Source organism: Rhinatrema bivittatum, chromosome 4 (genome assembly GCF_901001135.1).
Source record: "Rhinatrema bivittatum chromosome 4, aRhiBiv1.1, whole genome shotgun sequence".
In the NCBI taxonomy this organism is placed as follows: domain Eukaryota; kingdom Metazoa; phylum Chordata; class Amphibia; order Gymnophiona; family Rhinatrematidae; genus Rhinatrema; species Rhinatrema bivittatum.
Window position 1 is genome coordinate 275,293,283 of NC_042618.1, and position 12,228 is coordinate 275,305,510.

The following is a 12,228-nucleotide window of genomic DNA, read 5'->3' on the forward strand; positions in this document are numbered from 1 at the left end:
AATATGTGGCCCTCAGAGATGGTCAAAAAGTCCCATGATAAGGGGCAATGGTTAGCAGTTCTGCCTTGTGATAGCTTTCAGAGCCCTGTAATCAATGCAGGGCCTAAGGCAACTATCCTTTTTCCCCCACAAAGAAGCCTGCACCTGTTGGGGAAGATAAGGGTCAGAAGAAGCCCCTGTCTAAATTTTCCTGGATATATTTTGACATGGCCTGTGTCTCAGATTCAGACAAAGGTAAACCCGTCCTCTAGGGAGCATCTTCCCAGGTAGAAAATTAATTGGATAACAATTGGACTGATGAGGAGGCAATGTCTCAGCCTGCTGTTTACGGAAGGCATCCAAGAAGGCTGCATATTGAGGCAGCAAACCTAGAAGGCCTGGTGAAGCCACCCAAGCTATGGTAACTGCTGATGAGACAGGAGCTAGGCAATTTTGTGGACAAGATGGACCCCAGCGAGCAATTTGCAGTATGACCCAATCTATAAATGACTGGTGAAGGCAGAGCCAGGTTAACCCAAGGATAACAGGGTTAACTGATTTGGGCAAAACATAAAGATGTACCTTAAATAGAGCAGTATTTTAAGTGAAGCAGTAACCAATGTCAGGTGACCAGTCAGGGGGTCTCTATAAACAGAAGAAATTATGAGGGATTTAGACAGAGTCATTGTGGGCAGATTATGTTGTCATACTAGTGCCTCTTAGATAAGGTTTCCTCCTGCCCCGGAGTATAGGAAGGCCTCTGTATATATTATGGTTTCTCTGAAGCAGGGGCAAATGGGAGCCACCAATTGTGGAGAGGAAGGAGTATGATCTAGGGTTGCCTCTCTGATCAACACTAAAGGTAAGAGTTTTCCCAACTTCTCAGAACAACAATTGGTGAAACGCCCCGTTCGGCGTAGAGGTTCAGTTGTCTTGACCTCCTCAAGAATCTTAGATCAACCCAGCAGCATGGGTTCCTCTACTGGGGCGGTCTGTGCCAAGCTAGGTGAGGATGATGTGGAATGCTAGGATCAAAATGCCAGATGGATAGGATGGCGGGACACTCGGTTTTGTTGTGCCCCTTCTTGGAACCTAAGGTCCACCCTGATAGCTAGGGCTATCAAGCCCTCTAGCATGGAGGGGTTATCCCAGCCTGCTAGTTCATCCTTGATTCGCCCTGACAATCCTTGCCAAAAAAATACCCATCTGGCTATCCTCTCCCCAGCCAAGTTCGGAGGCTAAGATTTGTATCTAAATATTCGTCTGCAGTGCAAGTCCCTTGATGGATTTTCAATACTTCTGTAGCAGGAGAGGTAGCACAGCCTGGTTCATCAAACAGCAACCAGTATTGTTGTAGGAAGAGATTCAAGTTCTGAAGGATCAGATCTTCTTTCTCCCACAGTGGGTAGGCCCAAGAGGGACAATTTGTATCTCACCTTTGAGTGATCAGTGGGAAAAAGAGCTGCCTAAAGCCCGAAGTACATTCCACACTGGTTTATAAAGCCTCTGCACTCCCTGGCATCCCTCAGATATCTGGGAGGTGGTGGAAGCTGTGGCAGGGTTGAGCTGAACTGGGTGAAGGCAAGTCTGCAGGAATGGGGACCACAACTTGTGACAGTAGCTGTGCCTGCATCGCGACCGTCTATACCACCATCCTCTCAAGTAGGCCGGTCAATTGCTTCAGGACACTCTATTGTTGCTGGATACACTGGGCTAGACCGGGTATGGCCTGAATCACGAACGAGTCCACAAAGTCCATGGCCTCAGCAACCTGTAAAGATAGTGAACCCTTGAGCTGCAGTGTGGTTAATGATCCTACTAGGCCCATGCTGGGAGATGGCGAACACACCCTGGCTGGGACTAGATAGGAGCTTCACCTTTACCAGAACCGTTCCCTGCAGTTTGAGCCTTTGTGTTCCAGGGGCTGGCAGGACTTAGATGAGGGTCCCACAGGGTGCATAGATAGAGAGAGTCTTGGGCAAGGTCAAGGTCTGGATAGGCTGTGGTGAGAAAATTACCAGAAACTAGCCGGAGGTCAAGGCAGGAGGCAAACAGAGCACAGACTGAGTTCATAGCTGAGGTCAGAGGCAGCCAGCAGGCAAGAGAGAAATCTGGATCCAAAGCAGAGGTCAGTGGCAGGCAAAAGGGAAATCTGGGTCCAAGGCAGAGATCAGTACAGAATAGACTAGAGAAGGGCTGGGATAAGGAAAGCCAAAGACAAAGCATCTGGACTAGGCAAGACAGGCTGAGCAAGACAGGATAGGCTGGGCAAGGCAGACTGGACAAGGCAGGGCAGGCTGAGCAAGGCAACCTGGACAAGGCAGGGCAGACTGGGCAAGGCAAGCAGTAACCAAGGCAGGTTCAGGAACCAAAGCAAGATCAGGAACCAATGCAGGAGTAACACACACTGAAACTGATCAGGGAGACCTGTTGCTGAGGCAATCCTGTATAGCGTGGCTGGGCCTTATGTACCCAGCCACATATTGTCATTTCTGTGCACCAGCAGCTTATGTAGTCCCGCTGTGGGGACTACATAAGGTTCTACGCTGTGCACACGTGTGCCTAGGGGATTCCAGGAGAAGCATTGAAATAGTGTCATGGTAGCATTCCTGCCTCTTAGGAAGCCATGGGCATCCTGGAGTGAGTGTTGCCAGTCACAGGATAACCTAGTGACCAACAAACATTACACCAAGCCTTTTTTAAACCCAGTTAAAAAACAAACTGCCTTTACCACATTCTCCAGCAATGAATTCTAGAGTGAAATTGTGCTTTTAGTGAAATAATTTTCTCTGATTTGTTTTAAATGTTCTAGTTTGTAAACTTTATAGATTGTCCATAGTTTTTTTTATTTTTGGAAAGAGTAAACAACCAATCTGCATTTACCTGTTCCACTTCACTTATGATTTTATAAACCTCTATTTTGTTTTATTTTATAGCCATCTCTTCTCCAAATGAAGAGTCCTAACCTCATTAGCCTTTCCTTCATCCTGATGATCGCGCTTCTCTATAGGGATGTGAATCGTTTTTCTGATGATTGAAAATATTGGAAGATGGCCCGCGCCATCCATTGCTCTTACCATGTGACAGGGGCCGGCCAATGGCACGGATACCCTGTCACATGCTAAGGGCAAAGGGCCATCGGCGCCATTTTGATTAGTGGGAGCCGAAGGCCCGAGAGTGGGAGATTGCTCCCGGGACCCCCGCTGGACCACCAGGTACTTTAAACATTTTTTGGGGGGGGGGGGGTCAGGAGGGTGGGAAATGCGAAATAATTAAATTTAAAGGGTGGTTTGTTTTTTTTTCGGCACGACACAGCCGATTATAACAGGTAAGAATTGCGGGAACGAAGATTTCCCGCAGTTTTTACCCGAACTCGATACCGGAAACGAGTCCAGTACCAATTCACATCAATACTTCTCTATATCTTTTCTAGTTCAGCTACATTCCTTTCAGATGCAGAGAACAGAATTGTGCAGTACTCTAGTTGCGGTCATACTATGGAGGGATACAGAGGTTTTATGATATGCTCCATTTTATTCTCCATTTGTTTCCTAATCATTCCTAATATTCTGTTTGCTTTTTGATCGTTGCTGTTGCACAATGAGCTGAGGATTTCAATGTATTGTCCACAATGACACCTAGATCTTTTCCTGGGTAATGACTCCTAATATTGATCCTAAAATCATGTAACTACTGTCTGGAATATTTTTCACTATGTACATCACTTTGCACTTCGCCACACTGGATGCCCAGTCTCCCAGTACTGCAAGATCCTCTTGCAATTTCTCACATTCTGCTTATGATTTAACAACTTGGAATAATTTTGTGCCTGCAAATTTGATCACCTCACTCATTATTGTTGCACTGGAGGTGGACCCTTGGCCTGGTGCAGGATTGGTATGGCCCTCCGGTCGGACCCGGAGAGCACCTGCTACCAGGAGGCGGAGACAGGAGGAGACAGAGGCTAGCTGGAGCTTCACCAATAGCAACCCGGGGTTCCCTCATGTTGAGCCCTTGGTTACCCGGGCTACCTGGTCTTAGGTGGGCCTCACAGGGTCTCCGAGAGAGAAAGTTCAAGGGTGTGCCCACTACAAAACAAGGGTGTGTGGTCAATGTTCAGGCGACAATTTCAAGATGTCACAGGAGGCGTGAATAGGGTGTCCGAATGTATTCTAAGGATCAAGGTCAGAGTAAAGTTCAGAATGGTCAGCCGAAGCAGGGGTCAATACCTGAGGTCAGTCTGACGAAGTCAGAGCAGGCAGAGGTCAGGTCTGGCAAGGTCAACATGGTCAGGCAGGCAGAGGTCAGTTCCAGGCAGTGGTCAGGCAGGTGGAGATCAGGTCTGGAGAGGTCAACGTGGTCAGGCAGGCAGAGGTCGGTTCCGGAAAGATCAGCAAGGTGAGAAAGCAAAGTTCAGGAATTAGCAGACACCTGTAGGCAAAAGAATGCAGAAAACCTTGTTGCAAAGGTAAGCTCTGGCCGTCAAAGGTTGCCTTATATAGGGCTGAACGGATGATGTCATCTGGGGAGGCCTGGCAGCCCTAGCGCACTACGGCCCTTTTAAATCCCGTGGACATGCGCGCACATGCTAGGGGAGTCCCCAAGGAGAAGGAAACTCAGCGGCGGCGAATAGGCCGCGAGATCAGGCCTGAAGTTGGGCGGTGACAGCATCCTCGCCATGCCGCACAGCCGAGGGAAGCCGCCAGAGCTGTGGAGAGGAGGTAAGGGGAGCCGGCCATGGAACCTGTGGCCAGTTGTTGCAACAGTACCCCCGCCTCAAGGCCCTCAGAGAGTCCCATTGGGTGGGGTACCAAATCCCCTCGAGGTCGTGTGGGTCTACCGCCTGAGGTCCCACAGGATATGGAAGAAAAGGTGTTCTAAGATTACTTGGAGCACCAGTTGTATACGGAGGGAGGAAATGCTTCTCCTTCTCTTGTTGCAGGAGTGTATGAAGGTCTTGGACCTCATCCTCCTTGAAGGACAAGAGGCATAAAAAACATTCCAGGGCTTAGTTATGTTTCCTGATGAGGGTTTCATGTTCGGCCATCCTCAGGACCTCCCTCCGAGGTGAACTGGATCTGGTCTGGGTCTCCTGAGTCCTTCGGCAAGGAAGGAGGTTGGTAAGGGTGGTAGCCACATTTAGAGACCGGGGAGATTCAATCTGGTCCAGGCAGGACTCTGAACATTGAGGTCCCCACTGAATAAGATCGGCTGTGGCCCAGTCAAACTGAAGTTGATGTTTTTGCAGCTATGGAAGGACAGAATGTCCGTGTTAACCGCTGTAGGAAGAACATAAAAGGAGATGAGCTCCGAGTGGCCTTGACCAATCCTCAATGTAACAGGTTGGGAGTTGTTGGACTCCAGCGCAGGGTTGGCCCCTGCGCTGGAGTCCACTAGGGCCTGAGTAGCAAAGTTGATGGAGGATGTCTCCACTGAGGTCGGCAACAGGAGCAATGGAGGTCATAGTGAGGCCGAGGGGTATTGATACCGTGATCCCTTGACGTGGAGAAGTTTCTTTTTTCTCAGGACATAGAAGACAATGGTGACCCTGGTTCCCACAATAGAGGCATAGGCTGAGCTGGCGACAACGGGATTTCTCTTCCTCCGATATATGGGCGTGACTTATTTGCATAGGTTCTTCGGTATTCTCCGAGAGCAGGAGGTGGTTCTAGATGGTGAGAAATGAGACCCTCGAGCGGTTCTTCAAATTAGGTCAGTTTTCTCGGACCCGCTCCTGCAGTCGTCGATCCAATTTTCCCGTTAGGTCCATCAGCCCTTCGAGGGACATAGGGATTTCCCGTGCGGCAAGTTCGTCTTTTAGCCTGGGTGCCAGCGCTTCCAAAAAAATGGCGTGTAGGCTGTTCCCCTGCCAGTCCAGTTCCATGGCCAGCGTATGGAACTCAACTGCATAATCGGACAGGGATTGATTCTCTTGTCTCAACTGCAACAAGTCGGAGCCCATCGTGGGAAGCCTGCCGGGTTCATCAAAGACTTATTTGAAGGTGAACATGAATTGTTGGAGACTGGACAGCAGTGGATCGGAACGTTCCCAGAGTGGGGAGGCCCAGGTCAGAGTCTTGCCCTCCAAAAGAGACAAGATAAATGTTGTCTTGACCAAGTCGTTCGGAAAAAGAGCAGACAGAAGAGTGAAATGCATCTGGCATTGGTTTAGGAACCCGCAACATTGTTTGGGGTTTCCCGAGTAGTGAGGCGGCGCTGGTAGGGAGATGGGTGCCCGTCCAGGGTCAGGGGTCTGCACGGGAGCCGCCGAGGAAGGTAGTGGAACGTTTAACCTGTTCAGGAAATCCTGTCGGGTAGCAAGGTGATTCAGACCTGCTACCACTTGGTCCAGAGTTGACTGGAGCTTCTGAATGATCTCAGGGTGGGAATCCAGTCGGGTGTGCAGATGCTCCAGGGGGGTGAACAGGGCCTTGAGATATCGTTGCTGCTCCTGTACCTTGGATGCCAAGCCAGGAATGGCCTGTAAAGCGGAGGACTCCGCCAAGTCCATGGCCTTTGCAACCTGTTGCACTGGAGGTGGACTCTTGGGCTGGTGCAAGATTTGTACGGCCCTCCAGTCGGACCCGGAGAGTGCTTGTCACCAGGAGGGAGAGCACAGGAGGAGGCAGAGGCTAGCTGAAGCTTCACCAATAGCAACCCGGGGTTCCCTCAGGTTGAGCCCTTGGTTACCTGGGCCGCCTGGTCTTAGGTGGGCCTCGCAGGGTCTCCGAGAGAGAAAGTTCAAGGTTGTGCCCACCACAAAACAAGGGTGTGCGGTCAATGTTTAGGCGGCAATCTCCAAAGGTCATAGGAGGCGTGAATAGGGTGTCCAAGTGTATTGTAAGGTTCAAGGTCAGAGTAAAGTTCAGAATGGTCAGCCGAAGCAGGGGTCAATACCTGAGTTCAGTCTGGTGAAGTCAGAGCAGGCAGAGGTCAGGTCTGGAGAGGTCAACTTGGTCAGGCAGGCAGAGGTCAGTTCCAGGCAGTGGTCAGATGTGGTCAGGCAGGCGGAGGTCAGGTCTGGAGAGGTCAACATGGTCAGGCAGGCAGAGGTCAGTTCCAGGCAGCGGTCAGACATGGTCAGGCAGGCCGTGCCGCATGGCTGAGGGAAGCCGCCAGAGCCACGGAGAGGAGGTAAGGGGAGCCAGCCACGGAACCCGTGGCTGGTCGTTGCAACAATTATTCCCTTTTCCAGATCAATATGAACTGTAGTGATCTAGTGATTTTCATTTGGAATGATGGTATATAAGACTGCAAAATAAAATAAATAAATAAATATGGTAAAAGACAGCAGTCCAAGTACAGATCCCTGGGGCATTCCACTATTTACCTACTTACATTGAGAAAACTGACCATTTAGACCTATTCTCTGTTTCCCATTTTTTAACCAGTTTACTGTCCACAAAAAGGCATTGCTCTTATCCCATGACATTTTAATTTTCTCAGGAGTCTGTCATGAGCTCCTTTGTCAAACAACTTCTGAAAATTCAGATACACTATATCCACAGGCTCACTATTAACTACATGTTTATTAACCACTCCAAACTGTGGCAGATTGGTGAGGCAAGACTTCTCTTGGATAAATCTATGTTGACAGTGTCCAATTAAACAATGTCTATCTATCTGTTCTGTAATTTTATCCTTTAGAATAGTTTCTATGATTTCTCCTGGCACTGATGTCAGCCTCACAGGTCTATGGTTTCCTGGATCACTGCTAGCGCCCTTTTTAAAGACTGGCATTACATTGGCCACTCTCCAGTCTTCAGGAACAATAGATGACTGTTACAAATTATTAGTATTATTTATTTATTTATTTATTTATTTATGTATTTGTTTATTTAGAGTTTTATATACCAGCATTCGAGATTAAAAATCACATCATGCTGGTTTACAGATAACAGAGGGTGTGAATAAAAAACAGAAACTTAAACAGGTGCAAAGAGGTCATAAAGTTACCTTAAAACAGGGTTAATCTAACTGTGGGAAAGAGTAAGAGCAAGATAATTGAGCAGTTAAGAATAAACTATTTACAATAAATTGTGAAGTCTCTATAAGGATGTTGCTGTCATTCAAATGTAATCTGGGAAGGCTTGTTTAAACAGCCAAGTCTTAAGCCTTTTTCTGAATGTAGGTAGGCATGGTTCTTGTCTCAGATCAGGGGGAATGGAGTTCCATAGTGATGGTCCGGTTGTGGAGAAAATTTCATTTTGTAGTTCTTTCAGAACTCTGGAGTATAAGCCATCTGTTCCAAGAGATTTGATATGCTTTAGACCTGGATTTATCAGTAAGTACCGCATGCGATAGCAAAAGGGGCGTGGTTTATGCAAAAATTCAGTTTATTGCAATTTGTGCTAATTAGCTATGTGAAGAGCTAAGTTAGTGCACATTGTGATAACATTATCTGAATTTGTGATAGGTGTCAGACCTGTTGTATTTCCTGCATATAACCACTGGGTGGACCATTTTTGAGAGTGAGAGAGAGGGAGAGAGCCTGGCCATAATGTCATCCCCATAGGTAGGTATTTGTATCCCTATGGTAGGCCCACCTAGTGACTCGAGGTGGGGTTTAGGTATGAGTGAAGGGGGTTAGGGGCCACTTTGACATTCTATGTGACACATACGAACAGAACAGTGGTCTCTTGTGAAGAATTGATGACCTTCGGAGTGAGGAAACTCACTCCAAGATGAGATTTCTGCAGTGTTCTCTCAACTTAGCTTGATGGACTCTCTACTTGGGTAACATCAAGCTAGGTGGAGAGAACATTGCCCAAATCTCATCTTGGAGTGAGTTTCCTCACTCCGAAGGTCATCAAATCTTCACAAGAGACCACTGTTCTGTTCGTATGTGTCACATAGAATGTCAAAGTGGCCCCTAACACCCTACACTCATACCTAAACCCCACCTCGAGTCACTAGGTGGGCCTACCATAGGGGTACAAATACCTACCTATGGGGATGACATTATGACCAGTCTCTCTCTCTCTCTCTCTCTCTCTCTCTCTCTCTCTCTCTCTCTCTCTCTCTCTCTCTCTCTCTCTCTCTCTCTCTCTCTCATACTCTCACAAAAAGGCTCTGGACCCTTCAATTCACCTCAAATAGGCCTTACAGGAGACATCACAAAAGGCAATGAAACCTTATCACACAGCCTAACACAATTCAAAGAGGTGTAGTTAAAATCAGCTGTGCAATAGCTCTTTATAGACAGGCTAACCCAGCCCACTCTCCACTCCTAACTCCTCCTATTTTCTGAATTTGCATTGCACCATATGATATGGTGCTATCGCATGCATTAAACACGTTTTCGCATGCGGTAAGGGCCTATCGCATGCGTTAACAGGGCTTTTCACATGCGATAAGCCCTTAACGCATGCGAAAATGCCTTATCGTATTTTGATAAATGACCCCCTTAGTTTGTTAAATTGCCCTATTACATCTTCTAGAGGCTGATAATGCATTCTTTGGTTCGGAGTAGAGTCAGTCCCAAAATGAGTCATTTTATGCTCATTAATTACATATTTGATGCTATTCAGACATTGAAGAATAGATGACAAGCTTGTACTTGAAAGAGTCACTTGACCTTCCCAAATTTCAATTCATCACAACATCCTTTCAAAGCTTAATTTGGGCATAAACTTCTTTATAATTTAATAACTCAGACATATACATGCAGTCCATGGGTACCAGTTCTCAATCCTGCTTACCAACCGGGAGACAGAAGGAATAGTATCAATACCATCATCGTCTTTTTATAGCTGGATATACTAAGGTGACTTGTGGAAACTCTCAATCAGTGGAAGAATAGGGTATGAATTCATAAGTCATGAAATGATCTTGGTGCATGGTTTATTGCTCTGACCATTACATAATACTTCATCCTCCTATGTTATTAAATCAGTAAATGCAATAACATAGTGGGAAAAATATCTTGGTTCTCTAATTTCTGAATGTGTAAATTTGGACCTAAAGAAATAATGATCATATTTCATTTTATAAACAACTGAACAACCATTGTACAATTGCATGGGATGTATTCTATATTATTAAAATATATATTCATAAAATAACATATTCTTGCAAAATATAATTTAATGGTTATTACTTACCAAGCCAGTCGTTGAATTTTTTCACCTCACTAGGAAGTCCAAGTTCAGTAAAGTCACCAGCATGGATTAGAACATCTCCGTATGGCATCTGTATTGGATCAGTTCTCGAATGAGTATCAGAAACACAGACAAACCGAGTATATCCTGGAGGCTTTGGGGCATCATGAGGTACTGGATCTACCCTGTGAAAAATATTAAATAGGTATCAACTGCCACAGATTATAATTTTTCTAAATCAATATCAATGGGCTAGATTTAGGAACTGCAAATAAATTAAAGCAAAATGGTGAACAATTTGCATATGCAGTGATTTGTGTGTGTGCAAAATTGATGTTTTTTTTTAAATAGTTCCATACTTGAACAAACTGTATGTTAAGAAATTGGGCAAACACTCCCCCACACCCATTGAAAATTAATCCCCTGAAAATATTGGACATATCAATCAGTTAATTTTGTAAGAGGCATAGTTTTAGCAGCAAGAAAAATCATATCCAAGATTTTTAATTATGTATGCAGGACTTGTGTAAAATCTATAAAGGAAAAAAATCAATTTTTTAAACATTTATTTTTTAAAATAATTTTTCTTTTTCAAATGTTTGTATCAGATGCAAGTATTCAAAATAAAAGTTCTAGTACACTGAACAATTTTCATGCATTCATAACAACAAGAATATTAAGTTCCTGGTGGTAGTAGACCAGAATGTTGAGAAATACTTCAGAATTCATGATTATCCTATAAAGGGATACATATTGAGGGAATAAAGGTGATAATTTGTCAATTATTGCTTTTTAGGTACCTAGTGTAGCCCTTCTTCTGGTATTATCCAGGAAGCCAGGAGTCACATTCACTCCCAGGACTAAGTCCTTGTACAGTCCAGCCCCAGCAAAGGAAACACGTAGATGGATTGGTGTAAAACAAGGTATTTATTGAAGCTTGCCCGACTCTGGCCGAGTTTCGCTCAAAAGAGCTGCCTAAGGGGCTAATATAAACAAATAAAATAACACACATACATATAAAACTGAGACAACAAATAAAATGTACATCAAGCCTAAATAAATTATGTAGATAAAAACAATAATCATAAATCATATAAAACACACATAAAATCCATAATATATAAAATGAGGTGATCAAATAAAATGAAATGATCAAATAAGATTGTGCATTTATTAACATTCAGACGCCGATATTTGACGCCAAATTTGTGCAGTCGGATTCCACGAATAGTGAACAGTTCCACCTTCACGGTCCTTGAGTCTATTCAAGTATTTACCAATCAGCAGTTATAAATTCACTTGTTTAAATTCATTTAGAGACAAGTTCTCTCACAGACAATCATTCAGTACATTGTTACACATTATTTATTATTTCTGATTACTTTTTTGAATTTATATAATACTTATATTTTTAAACCTCTGTTTCAAAAGGATCTCATTTGAATATTATTTTCGAGAAATCTGCTGTACAATCATCGTTGTCTTCATTACATGTTTACCTTGATGTTTTAAGCCAAATCGATTGGCTTATAAGGTACTTGTTTTATTCCTACATATTTTCAACCAAGTTTTAATACCATCCACACATCTTTTATCTAAACCTGAATACACGTTTTTTTTATTCCATATTTATTTATTTATTTATTCATTTTTAATTTATACTTTTTATTCTGCTCTCTCCATATTTCTATTTTTGGTTTTTACTTTGTCTATAAGTGCACACCCTGTGTTCATATCTCCAGTTCAAGTGTATGCTTTTGTAATTAGTACACACATACAATTATGACATTTATATTTGTGACACGCAATATTTGTCAAGCTGATATTTCTAATCATATATATCAATATCGACACTGTGATCCATTTTATTTGATCATTTCATTTTATTTGATCACCTCATTTTATATATTATGGATTTTATGTGTGTTTTATATGATTTATGATTATTGGTTTTAACTACATAATGTATTTAGGCTTGATGTACATTTTATTTGTTGTCTCAATTTTATATGTATGTGTGTTATTTTATTTGTTTATATTAGCCCCTGAGGCAGCTCTTTTGAGCGAAACTCGGCCAGAGTCGGGCAAGCTTCAATAAATACCTTGTTTTACACCGATCCATCTACGTGTTTCCTTTGCTGACAGCCAT

The 12,228-nt window shown here is 44.1% G+C and overlaps 1 protein-coding gene across 2 annotated transcripts in view; it reads right to left on the reverse strand.

Moving 5' to 3' along the window:
* Positions 1–12,228, reverse strand: part of MPPED1 (metallophosphoesterase domain containing 1) — a 419,956-nt gene that overhangs the window by 393,290 nt on the left and 14,438 nt on the right. Inside the window, exon 2 of one of the 2 annotated variants that reach the window (XM_029600130.1) lies at positions 10,083–10,264. In XM_029600130.1, coding sequence (XP_029455990.1) covers positions 10,083–10,264 — 182 coding nt within the window. Of the gene's footprint in view, positions 1–10,078; positions 10,265–12,228 lie in introns of both variants that reach the window. The other variant, XM_029600131.1, reaches the window with a different exon arrangement.